The 16,443-nt window shown below is 36.7% G+C and overlaps 1 protein-coding gene across 4 annotated transcripts in view; it reads right to left on the bottom strand.

The window, feature by feature from the left end:
• Positions 1–10,640: 10,640 nt before the first annotated feature.
• Positions 10,641–16,443, bottom strand: part of INTU (inturned planar cell polarity protein) — a 55,651-nt gene continuing 49,848 nt past the window's right edge. For 3 of the 4 annotated variants that reach the window (XM_056324426.1, XM_056324417.1, XM_056324444.1), the window contains exons 15-16: positions 13,448–13,602; positions 10,641–11,427 (exon numbers count right to left, since the gene is read on the bottom strand). In XM_056324426.1, coding sequence (XP_056180401.1) covers positions 11,316–11,427; positions 13,448–13,602 — 267 coding nt within the window. In that variant the 3' untranslated portion in view covers positions 10,641–11,315. Of the gene's footprint in view, positions 11,456–13,447; positions 13,603–16,443 lie in introns of all 4 variants that reach the window. The other variant, XM_056324435.1, reaches the window with a different exon arrangement.

Raw genomic sequence — 16,443 nt, forward strand, 5'->3', positions numbered from 1 at the left:
ATAATGATGACAGCAGATCTCTCAGATACTCTGCGTAACACCACAGCTCTGACAAAGCGTTTTTTGCTTGGTGAACTGTCAAACCATTCCTGTTTTGGAACCGCAGTCTCTTCAGGATTTGAAGACTGTAGTAGGAACAGACACTGGGTTTTGTCTTCACTAGCAAAAAACATTGACAATTTTTTTTGAGAGATTAATCCAAATCTCTGTCTTTATGTGACATTCAACTGGAAAGAAGACAGTAGGTGGGGGTTTTTTACTTCCTGTTGAAGATCTCACTTAAATTAGCTAAATCTTAAGTCAAATCCACTTGCAGTATCAAGATGAGGTTCTAGACTCTACAACGGCAGAAGGATATTCTTGCCCACTTTAGGCCTTTGTGATATACTCTGGTACTAATAAAGCGATGCTTGAATTTTCTGATGGAGACAGGGTTACGTTTTATTACATCTTCTGTTAGGAATCAAGATATGAGATCACTATAGATATCCTGAACATAATAAATGCAGGACATACATCTGTGATAAACAGTCACATAAATCAATATAAATAAACATTATAACGTAGCTAAAAAGCATTTAAAATATTTTTTCTTGAATTGACATGATTGCAAATGAAAGGATATTTGGTAACGATTGCTACTGCTTAGCTGACGAAAGTCAACTTTGCTGAAAGCAGTAACAGTACTGTGCTCGTTATTTCAGAAAGTTATCTCATCTGGCAAATATACTTTTCACTGAAGAAATAAATGGTGCTGTATTTAATTCAGGGCTTCCTCTTGGATCAGAATACACATCATTAGTATGATTTTCACCAGTTTCTTATCAGCTTTATTTGTACCTGAAGCTTCAGAACTACATGAATGAAACAAGGACACCAGATGAAATGCATTAATACATCCACAACATATATACGACCTCCCATTCTCATCTTTTGTGCTAGTAAACTCGTTATCTTATTTCATATAATTATAAATTTATGTTTTTAATAATCTTGATACTATTCTCTATCCTAGTGGTAAGTTAATTACCAGAAATACAGGCAATTCTTTGGTAAGGCCTCATGAGGCACAGTACTTAGGAATAAAGACAGCATTACCTGTAGGCCTACTGCTGACTAAGCAGATAAAACAGAATCTGAAGACAGTGAAATGATACATAGTCTGAAAGGAAGAGAAGTCAGCAGTGCTAATGGAGTTTTCCCACTGTAAGCTTCAAGGTTTCTGTTATTTAGGACAGATTACCAGAGGTGTGCATGCATTATGTCAGAACCTACGTATCCCCTGGCATTTCTTGAAAGCACCTAAGCAAGTTCTATGCCAAAATTTATTCCGATTTGCTTTTGACTTTCTGGAATACTGAGAGAAAAGAAGATACTCCTGAAACAAAATGTAGAGACGCTTCTTTGGAACTAAGAACTCCTTTCTATTATCAGATGGCAAAACTTCCTCAGGGATGCAGAGAACAAGGTCCTGATTTTTCGGGATCTTCAGGATTTCAGAGTTTTTGTGGTTTTCTTTTTATTTATTTTGTGTTTGAGGATGATCTTCATAACAAGAATTTATATTACTAAGTGTGCTTCAAATGCTATTGAACTACCTAGTAAAATTACCTAATATCTAGCAACAAGATCCAACATTAATTGCTAATAATACACTATCATATCCATCACATGCTGAGAAGCAATTCTCAGCTTGTACGGAGCTTTGAAGATCACCGATTCTACCTCATACCTGAAGAACAGCTGTGTGCCACAAAGACTGTTTTTCTAACTGCATTAGCTGAGCTAATAAAGGATATTATTCTACCCACAAACCTGTCTTAGTCGAAATAGCTGGCTTCTGAGTAGGAAGAAGAAAACAGATTCTGTTTTTCTACTAAAAGCTCTCACCAAGCCATGAACTGATTATACTTTTACCAGGCTCCCACAATACTTTTGTTTCATTTTATTTCTTTTCTTTCTGGAGACGTTTCCACTTTTCTGAATAGTCTCTAACCTGCTATAAGGCTATACAGTGCTTCAATTAGAACACCAAACTTCAAAAATCTTGCAAGTAATTTTCAGAAAAGGATTGCAAGCTACACTGCAGCTGCATCATCATGTGTCTCCTGACAGTGTGTAAAGGATAAGACAATCATTTCTGAGTACGTAGTCACAATCTGAGCAACGAAAAAGGAAGGAATTTATCGAGTTTGACAATAATCCCTGCAAAATAATAATAAAAAATGGAAGCCTGTACAAATTCTATAAAATGTATGTCAAATCCAGCAGATATGAAATATAATTTTGATAATCTCTGCTGTTAATCCTACTGTAAAATGACTTGGCTCTTCAGTAATACACTCTTTCAGCACAAATAAGTGTAAAGACAAAAGCTGCAACAAACACCCTCATTAGTTCATAATAAATTTTTAAAATACCATGAAGATTCAAAATGTGTGCATTTTTGTTTGTAAGAGCTACCTTAATGGTATCATAACATCCAAAATAGAAGGCTTGGTATACAATGAGTCTCTGTAGTGAAACACCAAAACCCTGGTGCAGGCCACGAACTTATCTGTCTGCAATTTTAATAATAGTCACCAAGTCCCTGGAATGGTTGCTCAGCAGCTCCTAATATAAAATATATTTATGCACATTGTTATGCATTACAGAAGCCCTTCTTTTTCATACAAACTAATTTGCATGACTGAGACACATAAACATAGTAGATCGTTATTTTGTCCACTTAAGAACAAAGCATAAAGAAGAAATTGAGATGCATGGATGGATGAAGAGAGTTTCTGAAGACAGAAAACAGATAGTGGTATCCCGCTGTTGAAACACTTTCTGGTCAGATAACTACCGTTCCAGTTTTGTCCTCATTCAGCAGAATGCTTATATACAAATTCTCTTACCCTCTCTCTGGAAAGAATTTTTTCTACGTAATACCATGCTTTCACTTCCTCCCCACATGTTCTTACTCAAATTTATTAGAAGTGTTATTTGTTTCACCTTTTTCCTATAATGGAACACTAGCCACAAGCTGTGACAAAGTTAAAAAATCCGCTTTTATATCTGTAGATTTTTTTAATCTGTTTCCACATTCCACGGGTAATTACACCCAAGCTCTTGGGATTTTCCACAGGTGAAAAGACAGCAAGCAATAAACTAGTCTTTGAAGAGCAATAAACTAGTCTTTGAAGGAAGAACTACACACTATGCACCTTCTTATACTGAAGGTATCACAAAAAACCCACTAATTCGGCCCAAGTACGGGCACGGAAAGTAGTAAGTCAAGTCAAGCAGCCAACTCCTGGGACAACCTTGCACAGCACAGACAGCAACTAGAGTTAACTTGGCCCATTGCAGGCAAATCAGGAAAGCCAACAATGATACAGAAAGCAGAGATTTCTTTCTCCCTGCTGCAAAGCCTTCCAGACACTGTCTTTGGGAAATTAATTTTATCTATTTGAGTGAATGAAACATGTATCTAGAGACATGTACTACCCAAAATCTTTGTTGAAAATCTTCAGTTGACATTCTTGGTATAGAATAAGGATGGTCGTTAACTTTAAACGATACCCAATAAACCACAGGTTAGGGAAAAATAAACTCCTTTGGTTTCCGGCATCCAAAATTGGCAAAATTCAGTTAGACTCTTCCATACAGAATCTAAAAATAGCGCAAAACTTTGACAGCTGTGCTATAGCACTGTTTCCAAAGAATCCTCTTTCACTCACCTTCATCCTCTTCAATAAAGATTGTACATTTCTTAATACTTTTACATTTGTAATTGTGCAATGGTAAATTTTTAAGTAATAGAGTTCTGATACTGTTGAAAATTGGTCTGCCTCTAAAACGAAGTAAATATAAACAACCTGAGGCACATCAGTTAAAACTGGAACTGCCATTGAAGAGATTTCACTACCTTTCCCAGCATCAACAGCAAAGTCTAACAGGTACCATATGCACATGGAGGTTGTTCCTGCTGCTCTGCCAGGAGCCAGGTTTTTCAAAAAGCATTTCCAGAACTGAAACGCAAAAATTGCTGTATACAGTTATAAAAATACAGTATTACAATACCATAATACTGACCTTTGTTGTAAATACTACATGAAATTTCAAAGCATGAAGAGTAAGAACTATCTAAAATATTGTAGTATTTACAAAACATTCAAGAAACATAGCAGTCTTAGAGTAAGACCTATACTGGGGTTTTTTTTCAGAATATCCACTTGTAAGGTTTCCTGGCTATTTTTACGTTTATTAAAAAATGTTTATAAGCTATTTTCTTTTTCAACTTCTGAATTACATGGTGCGCTTGTGACCCCGACAGCAGTTAATATGTTTCTTATCTATAATTATCCACTCCTCCATAACAATCGGCCTGTGGATCTAACTGATACAACAACTGTGCATCAACTCTCCATGAAGGGGGAATGGGGAAACATAAAAATCACTGCATTTACTTTCAGCGTCGCCCATACTTATTTACCAAATAAGAAAAAGCTAATCACAGAAGAAACATTTTGCGTACCATTTTAGGTGGTGATATCTGACATGACTCTGTTGACTTAAAATGGCATCACAGGTACATCTTGTGTAGTAAACGCAGGCCATGCAGATGTACTCAAAATCACTTTTTAGTTGCTGGTGCATAGTTTAACTGCCCTAATACTTTATTAGTTGTACTTCTATACAACCTGCCCTAGCTCATGTTGCTGCATAACCTGTTGCTGGTTCTAGTAGCAAGCGGGGGGGGGGGCAGCTGCAATATGAAGGTCCTTGACTGTACCAGTACCAAGTGTCTGACATGTAGATATAGCCTGTCTTCTTTAACAGAAATTCCTTTGCACTTTACAATCTAATGGTTTTAGCAATTTATTTATTATTTTTTTAAAGATAATCCAGCTAAGCAACAACTAATGCATGTAACCATTTCCTATCCTGCACAAAACACGTTAAGAAAGCATCCAAACCCACTGAGCTTCAACAGTGCATATGCTACTTTGCTAAATACTGTACCTCTAAAGAAATTAATCTTGACTGCTATTCATGGAATGTTTCTAAAATTTGAGTCACAAGCTCATACACATGTAAGTCATCTGGAAACACTTCTAGGAGACATAAAGGAGATTTGAAGAACTATAAACACTGTGTTATTTACATCATGCACGTATTACTTTTTCCACTGTAAGAAAAGAAAGAAAATAGAAACCTTGAACTCTTTACATACAAAATTACTGTAATTGAAAAAGGACTGCTTAAGAATTTGCATGCAATACAAGGAGATTAATCAAACCTTAATAACTGCCAGCATTCCTCCTGGTCAGCACCACCAGAAAAGCCTGTGGCAAGAAAAGTTTCTGGCACTGCAGTAGAAAACTGTCGACACGAGAAATCACATAACATTGGAGTTTTGTTTACATTATCAAAACCTAACCAAAGAAATCCTAAAACAGATAACCTAAGACAGACACAAATAAAGCAGATTTTCCAGCTATTTTCACATTGCACAAATTAGATATGAATAACTTATTTTCCATTCTGCTCATATGAATGAATTTTATGTAATTTGTTAAACGCCAGTATCAACATTTCACTTCCAAGACCAAGATTTCTCGTAATTAATTCCATGGCTGTGTCTTTCAAGAATCCATCCACGTTAAGGGACTTTTCCCAAGTACACAGAATTGCAACGTAAGATGGTATAGCCCAAAAGTTTAATTGCCTTTTTGAGCTATAACCTAAACCTGGTCTTTTACTGGAGCATTGTACAGAACTAAGTTCTTAAGATTAACTATTTAACTATTGGTAAGTACATTTCTAGCTTTACATGTGCAAGAAACCAGTTTTCAGTGTGAATCCTTACTTATCTACAGCAGTAATAGGCACTTAAGTGTTTTCTGACACAGATACTAATGATTATCAAGAAAATAATACGAAAAAAAATTTAAAGAGATTCCTGCTTGAGGGACACAACCCAATAACTTCACACATTATTCAAGCAGCTGTAATTTCATGTGAGTGAAATTACGAACATAAAGTTTTTTGAGACTAGGGAGCACATTAATGCAATCTTAACTGTAAGAATGTAATTGGGGGGTTTGACAAAGCCCAGAAACATAGGTGTCTGCATCCAAGATTTTTAATATCCATCTTAATACTCGCGCATCAATTAACTCCAAAATAATTACATGTCCTGAACAAAACTCTGAAAATTCTGACTGCAGTTATAAGCAGTTATTTACATGCACCGCAAAGTCATTAATCTTTAAAGATCAAAAAGCAGATTTCATTACCTTCAGCAATAAGCTACACAGGAAGCCATGCTCACTCTTCCTCTTGTTATAAAATAAGCTCATTACAAAATCTTAGCAATATACCGCTACTAGTTACCAACCATGCTGAAAGAAAGAATTGCACAGCCCTTGACCATAGAATCATGCAATCATTTACATTGGAAAAGACCTTTAAGATACAGTCCAACCGTAAAGCCAACACTGCCAAGTCCAACATTAAACCCTGTCCCCAAGTGCCACATCTACATGTCTTTTAAATACCTCCAGGGATGGTGACTCAACTACGAGATCTAGTTTGTTTATTAAACAGAAGTCATATGCAATATTTACCTGTTTTTCTTTATTCACCTTGGACATGAAAATCTGTTTCTGTTTGTCCTTAAAAGCAAAGTATAGAGCCTGTGTTGGGTAATACCCTATAACATTTGCCAAACTGACACACCAAAAGCTAAAAAATTTTGCAGAAAAAGAAATGAATCTTTAAAATAACATTTCCAAAGTTTATACTACACCAAGTATATTATACAATATTCCTTCCATTGTTGCTGCTTTGGTATGAGCTGGAACAAAGGCCAAAAATGTGCTTTTCAAGGCCATTTATTTTTCAGGCATATGGTACTGGAAACTGGGATTTATTCTGACACTTACCAACAGATGTATACATTCAGCGTTAGCACCAGAGAATCTAAAACTACAAGTGAAATGTGAATAATGCTGAGAAATAGGTAAGATTTTTCAACTTTCTTACTTGATACATTTCTAAGACTAGGGATACCTACATAAAATGCAGCCTGTAAACCGCAGAATAGAAGAATATTTCACAGAACTGCATGTGAACAGTTTCCCTGAAGTAGCCTGCCTATGCATTTTTGCTTCCATAGGGGGTGCTCACACTACGTATTAACGCGATGACAAGCGGTTTATACAGGTATTGGGAACACGGCAGTGTTTTTTTATCCTGTTCTAAATTAAAGAACGGATCCCTTTGCACACTAAGATAAATGCATAAGCAGCTAAATGGAGTTGAGGAGGTAGCGCAGGTGCAGGTGATAAGAAAAAAATAACATAGCTGAAGATTTTTGCAGATGTTACATTTTGTTTGCTAAGCAGTGACAATGAAGTGATCGCTGTGACGCACAGCCACGCTCTTCATTCAAACCTCTGAATTTTCTTGTGTTACCACGGATGAAGGCAAAGACTCCTTCAAGAGAACTCAAAACTGGGTTTTCATTTCTTGTTTTGATCATGCTTTCCTATACATTAACATGAGAACGCCAAATCCACTCTGCTTTTGTAAAACTATCACAAGGAAAACAAGTATTTTATTCTGTCCACCCATACCAATGAACATGCCTTTGCTACTACCAAATAAACCAAAAACTTCTGTGAGGATGTTCCCAGCAGTAACCCACTCTGCACCACCTCCTCCGCCAGTATCCATACTCCTTTGAATGCCCAAGACCCACAATGGCCCAAGACATCAAAGGCATTTCTAAAAGCTTTTGTTTTTCCAAGGTTTGGGAGAGACAGGGCAAGGCATGGGGATGGGGGAGCACCCCAGGGCCCTCAACCTTGCTCCCTGGGGACACACACGAAGCAGCAGCGTCCCATGCCCTTGTACTGCTGGTCTGCCCAGACCTGCTGGATGAAGCATTCCCCGTTCCCCTGCAGCAACGCGTTCCAGTGTCCTGAAAGCAGGTCCTTCCCGGTGGAGATGGCACCGTAGGGGTCCTTGCCCTGCAGGGCCACCATGGCACACAGCACTGCGCTGGCTGCCCCCCGCCCCACACTGCCGTTGCCTCTCCTGCCCGAAAAGCACGCGGCCAGCGGGCACCTCACTGGCTTCTTTTTCCTCCAAAGTTAAAGTCGATGGTCTCAGGGTACCCAGGAGCTGAGCCGCCTGCGTCCCCCACCATTACCGTCCGCGAGGGGCTGCTGGGCTCAGAAGCCGCACCATTTGCTTCTGCACCATGGATCCTGTCCGGGGAGGGCTGTCCTGCCTGAGCTGCGGCAGCAAGCTCTGCAGAGGCCTCGGGAACCTTCCAGAAGCTTCTGTCAGCTGTGGGAACTGGCCCCTCGCCCCTGACCAGGAACTAGATAATAGAAAAGCAGGTAAAAAAGGGTAGATGTTGATCATATTGAATTATGAGTTAATAAACATTATACATGAGAAGTAAATGATACTTACTCATGTTATTTATACCCATTCTGTTGCAGGTCAGAAGTACCAGCTCCTCCTAGACTACTGATAACATGTTTGGTGTGGGTTTTTTTTAATTGCTTTACCTCCCCTACATCTCTTGACTTCATGACTAATGAGGGCATGAAACACCGTATTTGTTCGTTCAAAACATTTTAATTGATGATGTTTTTAAATGCTAACTTTTGTTTCTTGCATTCCCTTGACATTAGTAGTTTTAACCCTGGTAACTTCATTTCTATGTTGTATACCACATTGCTTGGCTAATAGTTTTTATAAATAACAATTTAAAGGCAAAAGAAATTAATTTCTTTTGAGCCTTAATACTACCACTTGAACTCCTTTAGTAGCTTCTCCATATCTATACCTTTTGACATCAGTTCTGTACACTGATTCAGTTATAATCTTCCTGAAAACTACAAAGCTTCACAATTTCTATCAAAGATCCCTGATAAAAAATAAGAATAAATCTGTATTTGGTGGGAAATGAAATCTTATCCTTTTGGGTCTCTTTTTAAACATATTCTTAAAAAATCTGCAAAATACAGTCTCTACTCAGCTGACTAACAAAGTAACCAATAAAAATCTCCCTGAGGGTAGTATCAACATGATTAATGGAAACTTTGAAATGTTTTGTTGCTGAACTACACTGCTTTGAGTATGAAAGTTGTACCCTTAATTCTGTTTAAAGTATGACTTCCTGTGAAGGAGCAAGCCAATCTAAATAGCTGATGGGTACTGAAGGAGTCCCCACCTACCTTCATTCTTCTCTTCTCCACACACATCTAAGTATCCATGCTTTTTCTTCTTCATGGGACTCAGCTGTGTGTTTGGCCCAGCTGAATCAACTGAGTTTAACCCCATACACCGGCAGCAGAGTAACCTACTAACTAACTAAATAGAAGGATCTAGATAAAAGTTAGCTGTCTCCTTTTAAAAGCATTCAAATATCTTCTTTTTTAGCATTCAAACCACATAGCCCAGGCCTTTGGAAGATTGAAATGAGACAAACATCAGCAAAATTACTCTTTTCCATACGGAGACACTTTCAGGGGCACACACATGCAAGTTCTGTAAAAGCTGTTAAACTTACTAGAAGCAGTGCAGCACAGAATGCTTTTCTGTATTCCTTCTTATATCTACAATGAAATCTAACATTCAAACCTCACATATTTTAGACTTTTGAAAGGTGCTGTTCAGATGTCATCCATACTATTACATACTTTTATTTTTCAAACGAGTAAATATAACGTCCCTTGATTTATGTGTGGGGAAGAGATCTAAAGCACTATTGATATAACTCAGTTTAAACTGAAATAATGTCTATTTCTTACATTCTAGGAATCATAGATACTGGAGAAGGCTGATTAACAAAATCTTCATATACTTAAACTTCAGGCTTAAGACTTCTACTGCTTGGACTTAAAAGCAACTGCTGAGTGATTCAGGACAAGCTGTGAATCACACTGTGACAGTGGGCAGTTATAAGCATTGATTGACTATTTTAGAACTACTCTAAACAGTGTAATTTACTAGTGAAAACAAGATCTAAAGGTTTGATCACGAGAACCTGTGGAACTGAATTTACTTTCCTGCATACTTAAAACTTTTTGATCCCACTGTTTAAAATGCAACTTTAGTCATGCATTTTATGAGAAGCACTCATTAAAAGCAAGTAGAAACAGCAGAAAGAAAAAAGAATGCCCTGTTGACATGGAACAGGATGAAATGCTATGCAGATGATCAGATGTGAATGTGCTGACTGGGGCTAAAAAGACCCCCAAAAAATCTTAACATTTTAAACTAAACTTTAGTAAAGTTTAGTAAAAAGTAGGTGGTGTGTAGTTTACAAACATTTAAACAATTTGTAGGAAAGCTGAATTTTGTAGAACTCTGTTTTTGCAAACATCTTGCTTTCTATTGCCTTATACAGATATAACCTAACATTTTTCTTGTAATATCCAGCTGTAAATTGCAGCAGATCTAGCTAAACAAATACTTTTTAAATAAACAAAAGAGAAAATACGTTAAGTAAAAAGAAATAGAATAACACTTTACTGGTCTTTGAAAAATATAAATTTTTTTATTAAGAAATTATGAATATAAAATAAGCGGAGTCCATGCATAGGTCTTAACACCACCACCACCCCCCGCCCTTATCTTCTTTTGTACCTTCAAAATTGTGCTTTAACAAATACAAAGTATTATTTATAGTTGAAACTCATGAAGACAAGTAAAACATCAACCACACTATAGTCCTTGAGTGTGCAGGAGACCATACCAGCAAAAATGATAAGCCATTAGTTTTGTGTGGCTAAGTGCTGTGAATTATCTGGAAGATTTCTTTCTGTTTTGATTAACACAGTGTTACTGGAAACATTCAGTATTTTCCATGCCCTTAGAGGCACAAAATTTTAATTAATTGGAAAACTTTTTTTCCCCTCTATCGCCAACTGCCAGATATTCAGAGTACTTTAAGGATACCAGCTTACCATTTTACATTCCATATTACACATTGAACAGCAATGAATGTACCAATTAAATGATGTTTTCATATGATATAGTTAAGATCAGGATAAATAATTTGACAGTATACAAAAATAAGAACTTCGCTTCTCTGAAATCTTTTTAACTATTCCATTGATGAGACCATTAGAATCACTGCTGAAATTTTACCTGTGTCATACCCCAGGGCAGATTGCTTTTTTTAAAAAGCATTTCAAAGATATGGTATGGGTGGGCACCACAACTGAGTTAATTTCTCTTTATACTGGAGTACTTTAAAGAGATGACAACACCATGCAGGATGGCTGAATGTTCAGGAAGCTTGTCTATGTAGCTAAGCCGAAGGACAATTTAAAGGCCAGTTCAACAGCAGCTTCTGTCACTGAGTCATGAAAACAGACGTAACACTCCTGAGGTTTTGGATGTAGAATGAGTCTCCTGAAGGAAAAAAAATAAAAAAAGAAAACTGTCATTGGTGTTAGCTTTTTCTACTCAACGGTTTGATATATTCTAGTTGTACTCGGGTTTCAGCAAGATGTTAAAAGCAACTGCTTTGTAAGACAGCTAGCAAATTTCCATGGCTCTCCTGAATTATCTTACTCCCTTCAATACATTGTATTTTATAATCAAGTTATTCTCTGCTCATTTTTCTCAAGACTGTGTATGGAAAAAAATTCTTCAGGTTTTCAGGACTTATTTGTATAGTACTGGTGTGTTTGCAGTAATCAAGTTTCCAGGCTACAAGCTGCATTCAAGGTACTTGGGAGCAAGTGCCAGTATTCACATACTTACTTATCCTTAGACTTAATACATCTGGATAGGTAGTTTCCCACATGTTAGTCTAGTAAGCTCTTTTAGTGGAAGAGTTAAAATAGGAAAGATCTTAGTACGGCTGCACAGCTGTGTGTAGCACTCCAGCATAGCATATAGCTCTGCAAATACTAGTGGACTCCCCCAGATTTAACATGTTGTTCGGTAATGCAGAGACTTGTTCTTTTCAAACATCTCAACAGCAGCGTAAACATTTTAAAATGTTTAAATTACAGATTTTAAGTTTTCCAACCCCAAGGACAGCACACAAACTGCAGCTATGTACATTCGTGGTGGGAAACAATTATTTTTCTTTTTTCTCTTTAAAGATCTGACTTGGAGGCAAAAAGGTTGAACAGAAGTTCTGTTAGAGAATTTCTACATTATTATTCCTGGCCAATATAATTACCTACGGATGATGTTTCCTCTCCTTGTATCAGAAAAAAGTTCTTACACCATATTCAGAAATTTATTTTGCCGTTTTCTGACTTTCCTATTTGCACAATAGTTGAACTAGTTGAAAATCGTAACCTAATGAATTAATCAAGCATAACCATTTGTCTTCTTTTCACCCCTTGCCTAGACTGATTTTTTTTCTTTTCATATGGTGAAAGCACAGCTTCCATTTAACTGGGTATTTGCATTTTTCTATTCATCTAGTAGGATTGCCAAATACAGAAGATGAATGCAGAAAAGAAGGAAACATCCTGTTGACAGACTATTCCTAATATGTCTGCTTACTGCAGCTAAAATGTAGACGGCACAAAATATAGCAGATTGAGGAAAGAATAACATATGAGAAGTAGTGGCTACAGAATAGGGCTTACTGGTCTGGACTTAAACAATCACAAGATCTGGTGTGTTCTGAATTGTGAAGAAATAGTACACACTATTTTCTCATTACACCTAATTTTAACTACTTCAGAAGCAGTATTAATTTTAGTATTTAATGCCTAGGGCAGTATGCTGTTCTGTCCTGCAAATAAGCCTTAGCTATGTAGCAATAACTATACGCCTCATTAAGAAAATATCTTAAAATTAAGTTTAAATAACAAATTAAAAAAAAATAAAACACAAATCACAATCCATTCACAATGATGATGGCAGAACTTTGAAAACAAACTGAGGAAAGAATACCGCCTTTCCAAAATATCTCAAGTAGACTGCTAGGTTGATTTGGTCCTCCCAATGAAAAAGCCCCGACCAACCAACAACTACAATTGTTCACCTTACTTCTTTGTATCACTGAATCGGCATTATGCATGGAGGCAAGACAAGTAAGATTTACTTGCAAAGGAGGGAATGGAGCCGTCAGAAAGAGTGCAGGGAGCACAAATAAAGTGCAGAATTGTGAAAGAGTATAATTACAGCACTTCCGCGTGTCTGCGTAGCACAGCGTAGCACTGCAAAGGTGCCGGCTCTGCGGTGGTAACATGCTGGCACGGTGCTCACTTCAGTTACACACCTATGTTTGACAGCAGGTGGAATATCACGCCAGTGCAACTTCCCAGATCCCAAATCAAAGCTACCTCACTCAGTCAACTCAAGTTTCTGTGATGCGCTACAGTTAAAGTTAATCTTAAAGAATACAGTGGTACATTCAAAATGGAAAACTTTAGGAGAAATATGCATTTGTCTGTAAACTCACCCCACAACCCAGTAATTCATTGTTGGTGGTGGTTTCTTCTGATCAGACCAGTTATCAGGAGAGCACTCAAACAAAACTCCATGTTCTCTCACCAGATCTAGGTCCTCATCTGCCTTACTAAATTCTGACATCCCACTGTCTGCTTTTGTCTTTTTCTGTAAAAGAATTGGCAAAATGTTAGTATAGAAAGAAATATCTTTACATAAACACTAGTAAATATAAGTTTGTGGTTTCTTCAGGAATCTCTGATGAATGATACTGCTGTTAAAAAGCCAGACTTAGAAGATGTAACCAACTTGCTTACATGATTCTTTTCTTCCCAGTTTTGTTACTTCAGCATCAACAGGCTTTTCCATTGTTATACAACTTGGAAGTAGACACATGTTCCCTTTTTGGATTTTTTTCCCCCTTCTAGATGAACACTATTTCTCTAACAAGGCATCTGAGATAATACAGCTTCTTTAAATAAGTGTGTTACAACAGCTAAAGCTCTCATCTTTCTCTCTGTGCCTCCCTAATTATGAACTGTGATAGTAAAAGTCTGTTCAATAAACTTAGCCAGGCAGGAATTTCTTTTTGTAAATAAACAGTTGCAGCACTCAGAGCATTTTCTTGCTCTTACTCAACATGAGTGCGTAAGATGTATTGAAAATAAAGACATTTTCATGTTTCATTGAGTTTTTAGGGCTATGCTTTGTACAGAGCTTTTGAATAAACCTTGCAAAAGTTCCAGTTGTTTCTAGCTGAATTCCTGGTCCCTGTCTGGTGAGGTTCAAACTGCAGGCACAAAATCTACTTTTTTCTCTTTGCTCTGTCTTGGTGCTCAACGGTCTTGTGAGCCATGGTATCTTTCATCAGAAACACAAGGGAAAGAAGAACAGAATGGACATGGAGATAAATAAAGGAGGAATTTTGAAAGGGTTTGTCACTAGTTTAACTCTTCTCCCACTGAAGTTAAAGGAAGTTTATTACTTTTTTGTAAACATCTATGTAATAATGAAAAAAAAAAGGGAAAAAAAAGGAATCTTTTTTTTTTTCTTCTTTTTGAAGCATGAGAAGCATGATGAGATTATGGAAACAGGAGTGGAAATCCCATTGAGATGAACTGGTCTTAAAAGAGTTGCTACACCAGGGCATCTCTGGATCTGTCAATGAAGCTTCTGTTCTAATCAGTTGCTTCAAAGGTAAAATAAAATGTTTTCTTGGGAAAAAAAAAAATTATCTCAAGGAACTGCTGTCTGCTGTATGCAGAAGCCACATCATTCAATCTGCCTACTATGTTGAAAATGTAGGGGCTGAAGACCTAGCAAAGATGGTCAGAACATCACAACTATCTTAATTTCTCCGAAATGGTAGAAGTGAAATGTACCTTAGTATTTGAGAAACGAAACATCTAATATTTACTTGAGAAAATGTCTTTTAAATTCCCTAAACATGCTTTGGATTGAATGCATAAAGCATATTCTAAATTACTATTAGTTTATAGAGTGGAAGACATTTCACAATAGATGACTTGACCCTTCCTGTATCATTCCTTAGTATGTAAAGTTGTTTCAAACACTGTTCTTGCTAATACCGCTATTGAAGAAGACTTAAGGAATATGTTAGTATTCAGTCTAATAATCTTCCCCAGCAAAAAAATGGAGTCTTCATCATGCAATTTCCATTCTAACATCTGTTTATATTTTAGCACATTTTACACTGTGCTATTCATACTCAAGAAAAAATACATATTAAGAGGGGATATTTGACAGAACTATGAGGGTTTGTACTGTCATATGCAGAAAAACTTACTTCCTTCTATTTTTATTTAACATTAAGAAAATACTACAATGATGATGAAGAAAATGAGGCCAAAGCTGCTTATTACATACAGCGACATATATTTTAGGGTTTAAGACTACAGAGCTTATTTTTGCTCAATTTAAAATGTATTCAAATTTCCTGTACACATTTAGAGGTTAAATCGTGTATTTTCAGTTCTCAAAAAGCGAGGCAACGTTAATTATTGATTGATTTACAATAAATTTGCGTTACTGGTGCAATTCTCTGAATCCTAAACTATAACACAATATTTAGCTGATGCCAAGGAATAAGCAGTATAATAGTACATTTCTATATTTGACCCTTTGTCGTGCACTACAAACAAGGAAAACTTCAATTTATTCTTTCACATTTTCCTTATGCCATAATGCAACCTGCCAATTTCAGCATTAATGGTTGGAGCCAACATGCAAAAAACACCCCAAGTTTCTCTAAAAGAGAAACTTTGTTCTGCAGCACATATCCATCCATTATTTCTGATTTTCAGAGCAGAATGAACCCAGCTGCTGCCTACTGTACTTACGTCTGAAGAAGCCAGAAAATCATGTGCTAAGGTAGTTGTGTCCAAAACCAAAGTCTTGACTCTCAAGTGTCAGTTTTTCACTTTTTATGAGCTACATCTAATGGTTGAAAGGTTTCTTTTATTCAAGCTTTTTTTTTTTGTTTGAACTATAAACCGTTTCTTTAACAGTTGTAACCAAAGGCAATTTGATGATAAGAAATATTTGTGTATTCTCTCTGCTTGCTTTGGGTTTCTCTATCTCCCGACAGAAGTGTCTAAAATACATGACTCATTGCCAAAGTCCTACTCAGCCAAACCCTGGTGTCATATGAAGTTGACAGAACAATCCACCAAATTAACCTATTTTTCTAACATGTAAAAGTTCCTAGATCATTTACAAGGCACATCAGTCTAACCAGAAGTGACTTCTTCGGTAATTTGAAGAAAACGTTCAGAAAAAATACTACTATTTGCAAACTGCTTTCATTCAGTTTGTACAGTTATTTCCCATTTCTCATTTAATTCACTTGGATCGCCACTTTAGGATGTAAAAAATCCAACTAATAGACAGTATTCCCCTTAGGTTTATAGTTAACTATTTCTCTTTTCTAAAAGGACTGAGCAGGTCACAAAATTAGTAGAGATGAAATGTTACCCTAATTTTAGTTAA

The sequence above is a fragment of the Falco biarmicus genome, chromosome 1 (assembly GCF_023638135.1).
Source record: "Falco biarmicus isolate bFalBia1 chromosome 1, bFalBia1.pri, whole genome shotgun sequence".
Taxonomy (NCBI): Eukaryota; Metazoa; Chordata; class Aves; order Falconiformes; family Falconidae; genus Falco; species Falco biarmicus.